Source organism: Barbatula barbatula (genome assembly GCF_947034865.1).
Source record: "Barbatula barbatula genome assembly, chromosome: 22".
Lineage (NCBI taxonomy): Eukaryota > Metazoa > Chordata > Actinopteri > Cypriniformes > Nemacheilidae > Barbatula > Barbatula barbatula.
This window is the reverse complement of record NC_136785.1, coordinates 13,193,493-13,207,619: the sequence shown is the minus strand read 5'-3', so window position 1 is coordinate 13,207,619 and position 14,127 is coordinate 13,193,493. Positions and strand designations below refer to the sequence as shown.

The 14,127-nt window shown below is 39.1% G+C and overlaps 1 protein-coding gene across 1 annotated transcript; it reads right to left on the bottom strand.

Annotated features, from left to right (window-relative positions):
• Positions 1–3,122: 3,122 nt before the first annotated feature.
• cngk (cyclic nucleotide-gated potassium channel) lies at positions 3,123–7,472 on the bottom strand. Its single transcript, XM_079486955.1, has 9 exons — positions 7,276–7,472; positions 6,201–6,415; positions 6,040–6,111; positions 5,686–5,960; positions 5,448–5,569; positions 5,127–5,353; positions 4,169–4,326; positions 3,916–4,019; positions 3,123–3,834 (listed from the first exon to the last, which is right to left on the bottom strand). The coding sequence occupies exons 1-9, from the start codon at positions 7,370–7,372 to the stop codon at positions 3,536–3,538; spliced, it is 1,569 nt and encodes a 522-aa protein (XP_079343081.1). The 5' UTR covers positions 7,373–7,472; the 3' UTR covers positions 3,123–3,535.
• Positions 7,473–14,127: the final 6,655 nt, after the last annotated feature.

Genomic DNA, 14,127 nt, shown 5'->3' with positions numbered 1-14,127 from the left:
ATCTTCCTCCGAGGCATTCGCATTTTAACTGTTAAAAAGAAAAGCGAATTTCCACTACAACGAGAAACACATGTCTGTCAAAGAAGGCGCTTCACGAATAGTTAACTCATGAGTGAATACAGTTTTTTACAATCGCTATGACAGTTTTTTCAATATATTTAACAAGTTTCCTAAACTCTTAACGCACCAACACGCCTAAAACACACAATTGGCAAAATGGTTAATTTCATGCTCAAAATCACGCATTGTAAACTAAACTCCAAAACAAATTTTCAAAATACAATAATGCACTAACAATACACTATGTCTAACAAAACACTGCAAACATGTTTCAAAATCAAATAATTATTCAAAACACTAACACACGTTCTCTTCCAACAGGAACATTTAGTCAATCATAACACAATGACAAAAGAAAACACTAACATCAGCTGAATTTACAGAAACTGCATTATTTTATGTGTCAGGTCTGCCCTTATACAATAGACAGTTTATTGTATTGATCATAGATTGCGTTTTGCACTGTAGTTTCTTTTGAGGCGTCTCTACATTTTAGTTTTGTTGGGTTTAGTAAATGCATGCGTTTTGTTTCTTTTGCTGCAGAAATATAATACAAAAATGAATGACCATCTCAGCGTAGCTTTATAGAATGCACAGTTTATGAAAAAAAAGACAGAGACAGAATCGCTGCAGTAAAGACTTTATTTGAAAAAGGACATTACTGCAAGATATACAAACAGAAAAAGCACCGTAATAATAATAATGATAAAAAAAGTAATCTTCTAATCTGCTCGGCATTTGGCCACATGTTCTCATCCGCATCACACCTGATATCTTCTCTGGCAAGGCATCTTGGGAAGAATCTTTTGGCATGCCTTATCCACCCCTGGCAGTGTTCAGCTGTGATGTCTTGGCATGCAGCATCCATTGCATCCAGGAGGGACATTTGGTCATGTGGACGATGGTCAAAAACCTTCCATCTCCAGGCTGAGAAAAACTCCTCAATGGGTTTGAGGAAATGGGAGTAAGGAGCAAGGAAATGGGACATCATCCTTGGTTGGGCGTCAAACCAGGCTGTGACTGCACGAGAATGGTGGAATGCCACATTGTCCCATGTGATCACATATATTGGCAAGTGGTCTCCCACCTGTCCCCTTTCTACCTCTGGCACCAGTCTTTCGTGAAGGTCTTCTAAAAACAGGAGAAGGTGGTCAGTGTTGTAGGGGCCAATCTCACATTTATGCAGGAGTGTACCGTTGTTGGAGATTGCGGCGCACATGGTGATGTTTGCTCCTCTCTGGCCCGGCACGGTGACTGTGGCCCTTTTGCCAATTATGTTTCTCCCACGGCGACGCCTTTTCGCCAAGTTGAAGCCAGCCTCGTCAACATATATAATGTTCACTCCTCTCCCTTGCCCTTGCCCCACTCCTCTACCTTGACCTTGCCCCACTCCTCTCCCTTGACCTTGCCCCACTCCTCTCCCTTGCCCTTGCCCCACTCCTCTCCCTTGACCTTGCCCTTGCCCCACTCCTCTCCCTTGCCCTTGCCCTTGCCCCACTCCTCTCCCTTGCCCTTGCCCCATTCCTCTCCCTTGCCCTTGCCCCACTCCTCTCCCTTGCCCTTGCCCCATTCCTCTCCCTTGACCTTGCCCCATTCCTCTCCCTTGACCTTGCCCCACTCCTCTCCCTTGCCCTTGCCCCACTCCTCTCCCTTGCCCTTGCCCTTGCCCCACTCCTCTCCCTTGCCCTTGCCCTTGCCCCACTCCTCTCCCTTGCCCTTGCCCCATTCCTCTCCCTTGACCTTGCCCCACTCCTCTCCCTTGCCCTTGCCCCACTCCTCTCCCTTGCCCTTGCCCCATTCCTCTCCCTTGCCCTTGCCCCACTCCTCTCCCTTGCCCTTGCCCCATTCCTCTCCCTTGCCCTTGCCCCACTCCTCTCCCTTGCCCTTGCCCCACTCCTCTCCCTTGCCCTTGCCCCATTCCTCTCCCTTGACCTTGCCCCACTCCTCTCCCTTGCCCTTGCCCCACTCCTCTCCCTTGCCCTTGCCCTTGCCCCACTCCTCTCCCTTGACCTTGCCCCACTCCTCTCCCTTGCCCTTGCCCCATTCCTCTCCCTTGACCTTGCCCCACTCCTCTCCCTTGACCTTGCCCCACTCCTCTCCCTTGCCCTTGCCCCACTCCTCTCCCTTGCCCTTGCCCCACTCCTCTCCCTTGCCCTTGCCCCACTCCTCTCCCTTGCCCTTGCCCCATTCCTCTCCCTTGACCTTGCCCCACTCCTCTCCCTTGCCCTTGCCCCACTCCTCTCCCTTGCCCTTGCCCTTGCCCCACTCCTCTCCCTTGACCTTGCCCCACTCCTCTCCCTTGCCCTTGCCCCATTCCTCTCCCTTGACCTTGCCCCACTCCTCTCCCTTGACCTTGCCCCACTCCTCTCCCTTGCCCTTGCCCCACTCCTCTCCCTTGTCCTGGTACTCGTCTTCCTCTCCCTCGTGCAGGCATTTTCTTTCTCTCTTTCTCTCTTTGTGTTGCTCTATATTGATCCTTTTCCACACAAGATCAGCCCAAAGAGTCCTCTTTTATAACATATGGTCATGCGATTGAAAGAAACTCAACACCTGAGTGTGCTATCTAGATGGGAATCAGCTGTGATTTATATATTTGCATAACTTCAATAAGCTTTTTCTCATTAGCAATGGAATAAAATACAGGGAATATATTTGTATTTCAATTTACAATATGAACAGCTGTTCACTTTGACTTTAGCCTATATAAGTTATGTTTAGAACATGGTGTTATCTGTTCTGACATACAGTGTGAAAGCATTTGTAAATTTGGCTGTAAAATTACATTGTTTTGTTGTTGGTTGAGCTTGTGTGTAAAAGAAGTTCAAGCATTTTAAATTTGTGTTAACTGTATGCATTTTGTGTCATAGCAACAAGAAATGTGTTAAATCTATAGCCTACAAAGACAGATGTTATGCTAACCGTGTTAAGAGTTTAGGAAACTTGTTAAATGTAATAAAAAAACTGTCATAGCGATTGTAAAAAACTGTCAAACTCGAGGGAGGAATTGAGTGGCATCTAGTGGCCAGATACATACGTTACAAATAAAACAGGTTTACAAACTTCCATTTAAAATACTTTTATTCAGCTAAATGCGATTCGATTTAAACTAGCACACAAATATACACCCAGTTTCCTTGTTGCAATGTTAGGGTCAAGAGTATTTTCTTACATCAATTATCAGCAGAAAGTTGAATTCTTATATTCATGCAGCAGGACACTAATGCACAGGTCTACAAGGAAGAATGTGGTTTCTCAAACATTTCAATTAAAAGACAGAACAAAATATAAACAAATATATATAAACACTTTGAAGTCACAATACATATTAAAAAAACCTAGTTATCTATTGAATTTTTTTAAGCTAAACGTATACATCTTATACTTCTAAACTACTGTGTGAAGTATTTCTCATCAAATTTAACAATCATCACTTACAATAAAGTCACTAAGCAACTGCTGGACGCTATAAATCGCTTCACAACTGTTTTAGAACGTTCAAAGATTTCTTTAGGAGCTTCCTCATAACACTTGGATATAACAAACCCACAGCTTCAAAAGATTCTTTGGACAGTATGGCGACATCGACATAGTTTTCTGCTATGGCAGTGTCTTTGAAAAGGGTGCGTTTGATTAAAAACTGATGCCCAAAAGTTGTTCCCACACAGTGACGCTGAATGATCTTTGATCCTCTCGAGTCTGCGCACATCTTCACGTTGCCAATTAATATTAAATACATTCCGGTCCCAACGTCTCCCTTTCTGTAAATGAATTCCCCTGAAACGAGAAAAGTATTCGGTTGCTCTCACAAATAAAGAGGAAGCCGTTCAGTTTAAATATCCCCAAAATGCTGCTCACCAATAGGAAAACATCTGATGATCATACGGGTGCAAAGTTCTTTCAGAAATGGAACAGGGCAGCTGCAGAACAGCTGATGCGCTTTCAAATTCTCCTTACAGATGCTGCATAGTGTAACCACATGCAAGGGATTGCAGACAAGCAAAATCATTCAAATCATCACATCATTCAAAAGCATTCAAATATTTTCAAGTACAGTTAAAATTTGAAATGTGGCTGATACTGACATAATCCCAGGTATATCTTGTTTTACCTTGACAAAATCTCCATTTTCAAACAGGTGTGGATGTCTTTGAACAAGTCTTCTGCGTCTGTCCCGCTGATGCGATTCCATCGATAACTATAGAACTCCTTGACACGCTTTTGTATGACGGTCGGGATTCTCTCCTGCTTCATGTATGTCTTAATGGTCTAAAACAGATATCATGCTTATTTAAAGGGATACTTCACCCAAAAATGAAAATTCTGTCATCATTTACTCACCTTCGAGTTGATCCAAATCTGGATACATTTCTTTGTTCTGATGAACGCAGAGAAAGATATTTGGAAGAATGCTTATAACCAGACAGATTTTGCCCCCCATTGACTCCCATAGTCAGCACTGTCTGTTGTGCTTGGTATATGTATGTCTACCTAAACTAATTGTTTAATTAGAAAACAATACAAATTTACGTTGTAAATTTAGAAACAGTTGATATCCCCTCCCTCGCTACACATAAATCAGATTGTGACATAGTAAGTACAATTTTGACTGTATTAGTGTGCCCTTCAAAAATTGCGCTTGAGAAATGTTATGTTTATTGTCCCCCCTACTGGTAAATGAGATTTATGCCCCTGCCCATAGTAGGAAAAATACTACTTTATCATTTTATTTTGTTCCGTTGAACACAAAAGACAAAAGAAAAAAAAGACATTTTGAATAATGTAGTTCTGGGACACTTTTGACTGCCATTGTATTTTTTCCAACTGTGGGAGTCAATGGGGGGCAAAATCTGTCCGGTTATAAGCATTCTTCCAAATATCCTTCTCTGGAACAACTGGAAGGTGAGTAAATGATAACAGAAATTTCATTTTTGGATGAAGTATCACTACCAAACTCAAGTCATTGTTAAGTACAGAACAACAGGACTGAAGGTAAAACGCACACTTTTTCCTCTCCAAATCCCGAATAGCAAGTACAGGTGTCAGGAACTGAACTGGTTTTGAATTACCTCTAGTTTTTCTTCATAGGCTTCCTGGAGAACCCTCTTGTTTGTTTGAGTAGATGTGAGATGTCCCATGATAAAAACGACTTGCATTTTTGACAGGATCATTACCATAATACACATGATCATTTCCCCGAAGGTTTTTGCGACTATATCACCGTAACCCGTCGTTGTGTAGATTTGGATCACCCAGTAGGAAGCATATCTATACATTTCAGGGAAGAAGAAAATTTCTGTGAAGAAAAACAAAGCAACAACATTAAATATTAAATTTGGGGTGATAAAAAGTCATACACATGTTTCTTAAAGTTGATAAAAATCCTATACCTGTCGCACCCACCCACGACAGCATGCCATACATCCTAACAAATAAAATGCACAACACTGCCCCGCAGTGCACAAAGAGAACTGCATGTACAAAGTACTTGATGATTCTAATCCACAACAGACTGAAAACAAAACAAGAAAAACAATTGAAATGCCTTTTCTGTACAACAACAATGCAGTATTTGCTATACTGATGTGAAAAATGAACACTTCACGGATCAATATCAGTATCACATACTTGGACGTTATTAATTTTTCCTCCTTCCACATGAACACTAACAGTGTAATGAGCCGAGGTAAGTGAGCCATGCGAGCATAAACAATCACGGAGAGGAACGTCGAAAGCTCTTTGCTGAACATTGGGTGCAAAAATAGCATACTGTATGGAAGTGAGCAGACCACGTCCAACACAAATCCCACTTTGCTCTTCAAGTAGCTCTGGGATGTCAATACGTAGTCTGAAATGTATGCTCCGCTATCATCATAATAACACATGTGAAACTTCACGATGACCTGAACGAAAGGAGGCACGAAATAAGTCAAAGTGTTGCAAAAGAGCTGAATGAAGACCTCCATCCCTAATGCAACTTACCTCGATCATCATAATGGATTCAATAATCAGTGTTAGCAAGAAGATATACCAGTCAACGTCAGACACAGAGTGCTGTGGAAAGAATGAGAGAGGAGACCGTAGTCCTTTGTATGAGGAACCATCCTTATGACAAGTAAATTGTCACTGTGCAGAATACACACCATGTATGTTGTTGCCCAGAAAAGGACGGTGATCAGGAGACATGAAATATACTGATAGGCCAGTCGTAAAGTGTTCTCGGGGTCAATGGTTTTATTTTGTATTCTTTTCGAGAGGATGAAAAGACTCATGAAGATTTCTTTGACTGCTGTCCACCCAGCGCTGTACAGATTCGTGTGCTCTGCCTCAGACATACACTCCTTATACTGTTTAAAATCTGTAAGAAAAACAAGCGTCACAGTACATGTGTTCATCTGACGGAGATCTAGACTTCGATAGATTTGCTTTACAAGTCGAGCTAGATGAGGCTCCTCGTATCAAACCTATGTGTTTTGTTCTTCATTTTGTTTAGAATTGGTGAAAATTAAAATGTCGCTGTTGGTCAGGGTTACAGTGAGCTGAACATTTTGGATACATGCTACACAGTGTGTGTGACCAGGCTAATGCAGTATAAATCAGTTGCTGTGTCCCAATCCGCACACTATCCGTACTAAATAGTAGAATAAGAACGTCCCAAATCGTAGTATGTTGAAAAGAGTATTCCAAGGATTTCCGGAAGGTCTACTACTTCCACAACTCACAGTGAGTAGGCGGGGTTTAGTAATGCTCCACTGAATTAATAAATGATATAACTGATGTGTCACTAAATTAACATTTTTACCGAATGCAGACCTTTCGTTTACTTTCGGCTTTAAGGTAAGAAACGACGTTCAAATGTCACGGACAGGCAATTTGGTTAATCGTTTGTGAATATAATGTCATATATGTTATTAAAAGACATTTTTATATTTAATTCGCCAAAGAAAATGTCAAAATGATGTGCTGCATCCGGGTTAGCGTGTGTTATTAGTTTTGAGAGGTTGTTATCTGGGAATAACGAACCTGCAAATGTCGCGACTGGCCAATCAGAATCAAGCATTCCAACGAGCCGTGTAATAATAGCTTCCTGTTAGTATGTCCCAGTGCGTGCATATTGTTTTGCAACACACTACTTTTCAATTACAAAAACAGTACTTACGTTTAGTGCACAGTATAAGTAGGCGAATTGGGACCCAGCACATGTAAAAAAACACTTACATCCAGTCTGTCCGAGGAAAACCACTGCTGCAGATTCAGGTTTTTTGGATATTTTCAGGTTTATGCGATGATCCTCCTTGTATAACTGCTCTTTCATTATCGCACATGCTCTTTGTAATTGCTTGTAAATGGCTGGGTAATACTGAAATGTTTCATCAAGACTTTTCTTTGATAAAACATATAAATCGCAGTTTGTTGCAGCTCTGTAAAGAAAGTCGAGGGTAAAAAATTGAACGAACACTTAAAGGGACAGTTCACCCAAATTTTTTTTATTCTGTCATTATTTACTGTAACATGATTGTTTCAAATCTGTATGAATTGTTTTGGTCTACTAAAGATATTTGGAAGAATGACACCAAACAGATTCATCCCCGTTTACTGCCATAGCAGGATGAGAAATACTTTGGGAGTCAATTGGAGATGAGATCTGTTTGGTTACTTACATTTTTACAAATACCTTCCTGTGTTCAACAGAACAAAGAAATCCATTCAGGTTTGGACCAACTTGAGGGTGAGAAGATGACGACAGAATGTTTATTTTTGGGTGAACTAGCCCTTTAACTTTGTTAACTCTGCATGTAAATCTCACCAATCATTCCTCTTCCGAGTGCTTTCTTGTTTAAAAGAAACACAGTTCAAGCCTCACCATCATTCCCAATATACCAACATGTTTGATGTACCACAAGAGAGAGAGTAAGAAAAGGAATATGAACCTTAGTGAGGCAGCTCTTGGTTCTCCCAACAGCAAATTTCTCTCCCCAAAATACTGTCCAGCTTTTAATTTGACAACCCCACAGTCATTGTTCGACAACACATCCACCTCTCCCTTTTCGATGTAGTACATCTATGAAAAACATATTTTGAAAAACAAACTGCTTTCAGGTGAAATGGTGGATATATCATTTGCATTTGCTAATTTGAACGAATCTTAATAAGGTGGCTTATACAATATTATTATTATTAGACAATAATAATTTTATCCAAAATATACCTCTTCTCCAAAGTCATTTTTCTTGAATATGTAATCGTTGGCTCTGTAAAGGGACGGGTAAATCTTTCTGGCTAACAGGCGAATGAAGCATCCATCAGTTTCTAAGTGCTCCCTGCAATCCTTTGTCAACATCATCTCAAAAAATGGCTTCTGCAACAACACCTCGTCATTATTAGACTGACAGTTTATTCAGACCTAATACATTTAAGTGACTTCCGTAAATGAAAAGGACTTTAAGAAGCAAATGAAGGTTTGATTTAATAGAAGCGATTACTTTGAGTTTTCCTGCTCTTTTGATGTTGAGAGAAGACAACACATGTGTCTCAGATTCTTGTCTTTCCTCCCTCTGGATATTCAGACCGAACACCTGCGGTAAGTAAAGAGACCATACAATTACAGAACTTCAGCACACTATACATTAATAAAAGCAAGAATATATTTTACCTTTGCTATAAAATCTGCATAAAGAATTGTTGATATATCACCAACTAGTGAAGTGGGCAAATACTCAAACAGTTTGTCCTGATCAATTCCTTTTGTGCGTATCCATCGGAAAGTGTAAAATCGAGCGATACTCTCATATAAAGGCCCAGTGATATTATGGCTCTTGATAAAAGAAAAAAAATCATGAAAGTTCAAAAAGTTTTGTATGAAGTTAATACGACAGAAATGCATGTTTATGATATAAAGTACCTTTAAGAATAATTTCATGCTGTCGGTTCTCTTTGTGTAAGCAGATCTGACAGCATCTTTGTTGGCCAGCATAGCGGTGATAGTGCCGGATAACCAGCCCCAAAACAGCATTGCAGCAATAATGACAAAGATCGTGATGGTTTTCTGAAAGTTTAATGAGCAAAGAAAGATCAGTAGGGAAAAAAAGAAAGTTAAATAAAAATAGACCCCTGTCTATTTACTTTTAGAATAAAAACTATATTTGATAATATAACTATTAAAACATAAAACATTATGTTTATTGTAATAATAAAAACTGAATGTTTACCATATTTTACTGTAAAAGTATCATCTTGCTGAATGTAGATTTTACTTTTCAAAAGATGTATTGTAATTCAAATTCTATACTTTCCAAACCGAATATTTAACATTATTTCTAAATGTTATATCTCATAAAATCTTTTACATATTTGTACTGTATATGTCATGGCTATTCAATGTATGTTAAACCAGTTACGAGTTTTACTGTAGCATATTACAACTTCTTGTTGTTGTTTACATTAACGACATGAAGGCTTAATTGTAAATAAATAAATGTTGGAGAGCATTAGAAGTATTATATTACAATATTCAGTAATACTTCCCAAGCAGGTATTGTATTGGAAAGTATGCAGTACAATGAGAACTGAGGTAAGGTGCTTACATTTAATAAATAGTTCATTCTAGTATTTTACTAGATGTGTGAGATTCACTCATCATTTGAATAATCTGCTACTGCGGTCCTTACCGAAAAAGTTTCACGAGGATAGATGTCTCCAAATCCAATGGCACACATTGTTGTGGTGGCGAAGTAAAAGCTCACTAAATACAACTGTGGGAAAGTTATAGTGTCTGAAAGAAAGAAAGAAAGAAAGAAAGAAATACAATGTTATGTTATTGCCATTTTAACATGCTTGTATATTAAAACCCGTATACCTATATTTGCAATATGAAAAACAGTGTACAAATAAAACAAACAGCAATTCAATCCAAAAACTGGCACTGTTCAAGGTTCTGAAGAGAAAAACATACCATAGTCAACATCAAATGAGCTGTTCAAGTGTAACACCCAAGACGACGGTGTACAGTTGTGCTTTATCATCGGTAAAAAATAACCTCGCACATCGCCGTGAAGATCTTGTGCAGGGCAAACGCTTGCAAACATAATGCAAGTGCTGAAGTGTATAAAAAGAACACAGTATAACAACAACTTCAGGAAAGTGATGATGTTCTTTTCTCTAGTAATATCTTCCTGCAGGTATGCAAACGCAAGAGGCACGCAGTATAATTGGAAAATGTGAGGGATCCTCAGGTATGCGTAAAGATGCAATGCTTCATTATTGGCATAAAAGCCATTTTCACTGTAGGGTGAAACCACCAGCCAACCCACGATTTCCCAGGGAAAGCAGGTTATGAAATCCACAAGAAAGCCGGTTCTGACGTAGTGATGCGCTATTTCCAGCGGGTCGACTTGAAGATCGTTGTCTTGGTAGAAAGCAACATGCATGCGGATGTATATGTCTATCCAACAAAGCACTCCGAGTGCGTAACAAGCGATCCACAGCTCTATTTTGTAGTGTAAAAACGCAAAAAGCAAAGAGGACATGATGCTCACTGCGATGGCTAATACGATCCGAAAAATCTCCCATCTTACATAAAGTGTATTGCTGGGCACTATGGCATTCCTGAAACAAAACGGGAGAAGAATCGCTTTGGTTTTAGAGAGAAAAATAGGATGGGGTCGTTCTAGTTTTCCAATTACAAACGTTTAAGAATAACACTTTTAATTTGAAATGAAGTATTTATGGTATAATACTTATTTAACCACTTTGAACTAAAGGGTTTTCTCCTAATGTAACATGAGCAATTTTAAAAGCACAGTATCAGTAAACTTACTTCATTAAGAAAACTGATGGGAGAGACCATAAGATAAAATGAAGAATGTTTTCCTTTAAAGTTCTGTAGAGACACAAACACACAAAAGCACGTCATCGATCAAACAGTCAATTGACTGAAACACCTTTTCAATATGTTTTTGTGGGTGAAGGGATTCCTCTGTGATTTGGATCCTCCTAAATTGTTGCAAATGTTTATTAAACTCCTTCATTGTGGTGTTGTGCAGAAGAACAACAGCTAAAATGACCAATTGTACTTTTGATGACCGTCAGAGGTCAATAACAGTGGCACATTTCATTTTAATCTCTTCCATGTGCCTTCAAGAAAACTGGTGGCTTACTTTGGCCTCCGTGGTCCTAATCGTTTGTTCTGAAGTTTCTGGTATTTTTCAGCAGCTGTTTCTTCCTCTGATCCAGCATAGATTGGAATGTTTCCAAAGTCCTCAACATCTAGAAAGATTTGTCATATTTTATTTCTAAAAAGCAAAGTGAGCTTAGCAGAAAAAGAGAACAAATATTCAGATATATACGGACCGTAGTAGAGACACATTTCCTTGCTCGACCTCTAAAGCTTTTAAAATAACTCACAGCATTTTGACTTCTTGCAATATCTACGGCCATGAAATGTCAACAGGACTTTCTTTGTCTTGTGTAGAACATCAGCTTCATCTTCTTCGGTTCTCATTTGCCTCTTCAATTTGTTCTCCACAGTCATTTCCAAGGTCATGTAGTACTCAGAATTCGCTTGAAGTTCTTCCATTTGCCTAGAGGAGAGAACGTTTTCTCATGAAAATGGTCTCCGATTTGAACATTCGCCCTTACTCGGTTTAGAAAACGTACCGTTTCATCACAGGATACTTCTCAAGAACTGCTCTGACCTTTTCAAAATCGAGAGATAAAATTTCACAGCATGTCCTCGTGCGCACTGTTAACATGGCGGGCTTTCCGAATAGAAATCCTGCCTGCCGGAACAAAAAAAATTTTTAAATGAAAACATGTGAACTACAAATAAACAATACATTCAAACATTTCCTGTACCTCTCCAAAATACATCCTCTTCCGATATCGACCAACAATTTCTGAAAGGTCGTCACTCAAAATCTACAAAAATATTTAGAGATTTGGTTAAACATCATTGTTTATGAATTGGTATGCAAATGATGTCATTTCTTAATTTACAATTCTGAACTGATCGACAGTAGTAGTGGTCATGCTTTTAAATGTGTTCTGAAATGGTACTGGACTGGAGATTATACAATATTTAACGTGAACTTTTTCACGTGCAGACCTGACACGTTCCTCTCCGAATACAAAAGAGCTCTCTCGTGATAGTGTTACTGTACTGAACTATTTCTCCTTTAGGAAAGAAGTACATAGCTGAGATTGAAGCAAGTTCCTGTATGAATGACTGTCCCGCTTCTACAAAGTAAGGAATCTGTAGGAAAGAAAATGAATCTTTTGTTTCTTTTGAATCAACTCTCAATATTAAAAAAAATCAAGATCGATATTTTAGGTCAGCTACTTTCCCCATGTGTTCAAAGTGCTGTGATATAGGCCTTCGCTTATAAAAACAATATGTCTTTTTCATTAAAATGGAGTTAAAGGAGATTGCTTTTTAAGTCATAAAGGAACCTTTGATAGAAGTTCCCCTCTTTCTGCCATGAGAACAGTGCTCTTAAGTTCAGCTGGCAAGTCCCGCATAATAAAGGGACCTCTTGGGTACGCCTCACCTCTGAAAAAAATAAAACCAATATGTTTTCTCAAGTGTCCTGGTAAGATGTGAAATCAAGTAAGGTCTTTGCACGGAGATACGTTGCATTGATAAGGCATGGATTGTAGGAGGTATTAAGTATCATGCCTCTCACTTAAAGGATGTGTAAATACACCCATTCAATATTTGCAATGTGTCTGGCTGGGAATGTATCTCCAGAAGACACCTCATAAGAGAAATTGAAGCCACAACCGTGACATAATATACATTTGCTGGAGAAAAGGAACACGTTAAACATAGCCTACTGGTATTTAGACCACAGATGTTTCATATATTCCATCACTCGGTTTTCTTGGGATACAGTAAGGTCGTGACGTTCCATGAAGTGACGCATTACCGAAAGAAGATTCTGGAAACTTACCCTGGGGAATAAAAACGTTTGTGAATTCATCTCAGTTACTGAAACAGATTGCTAGAGAAGTGCATGTGAACAAATGTTACTGAAACCGGTTGTAGTGAGCACTGAACCTTTTCTAAGTTAATATATGTGGTCAAAAAATCACCTCTTAGCATTTTCACCAGATATAGTGGCAATAATCTGGCTAATAATGTAGTTAAAGATCAGTAAGCCAGTAAGGCCGACAATTGCAGCCAGTATTTGTTCTAATGGAGAACTAGGCAAAATGTCACCATATCCTGAAAAGAAGAAAAAGAGTGTTACTATACTGTACTACCTACAACAATGAGATCAGGCTGTACTTTAGAACCATCACAAATGCAACGTATTTACATTAATGACCCTTATGCTTTGTTCGGGCCAAACACAAATTAAACGATTTGCGTAAATAAATGACCTAAAGTCAATAGGAAGACGCAAATAGATGCAAACTCGCGCCGGGCACCGTAAATGATGCCCGTTGAAAAAGTTCCTGTGAAGAGCTCATTTGTTGGGTGTTTGGTGTAAACACAGCATAACACTTGAATTAAAAATGTTTTTTGAATATCTAATACTTTCACCTTCACACTGACTGCACTTTATTCAAGTCTTCTTTCATTTCTGACTTATTCTGTTTTATACACATCCTGAAATCTTATTGTTATTTCAATTATTGTTACAGTCATTATGATCGATTATGTATCTTTTTCTCATTGCACATCATTTCTATGTAAAAACAGACAGAAGGTTATAGGCAAATAGATACAGAATCCCATAAATAGCTTTATCAAGAACTTACCGACACTTGTCATTATTGAAATTGTCCAATATGCTGCATATATATAGTGATACAAGTGGGTTTGACTAGAATTAAGTCCAGCGTTCCCTGCCCATGAATCCTCAAGACACCTTAAAAAATAACAAGTCAACGAAATCTGTAAAACACAATCTACAAAATATAGAGCTATTCCCTTCTTTGATATCTAAGATAAAAGAGAAACTAAACTCACCTTACTTCCGAGCATGCTGAGATGTACAAGACCCCAGCACAAAAGTGCACAAAGAAAGTGAGGAGAAAGATGCACTTCGCTGTTCTTTGTACAAACAG

Coding starts and splice junctions, on each gene's coding strand:
- cngk (XM_079486955.1), bottom strand. CDS start 7,372: ATGAAAGAGCAGTTATACAAGGAGGATCATCGCATAAACCTGAAAATA. Junction 6,416..7,275: donor TTTCCTCGGACAGACTGGAT/GTAAGTGTTTTT, acceptor TTTTTCTTACAG/ATTTTAAACAGTATAAGGAG. Junction 4,020..4,168: donor AAAATGGAGATTTTGTCAAG/GTAAAACAAGAT, acceptor TACACTATGCAG/CATCTGTAAGGAGAATTTGA.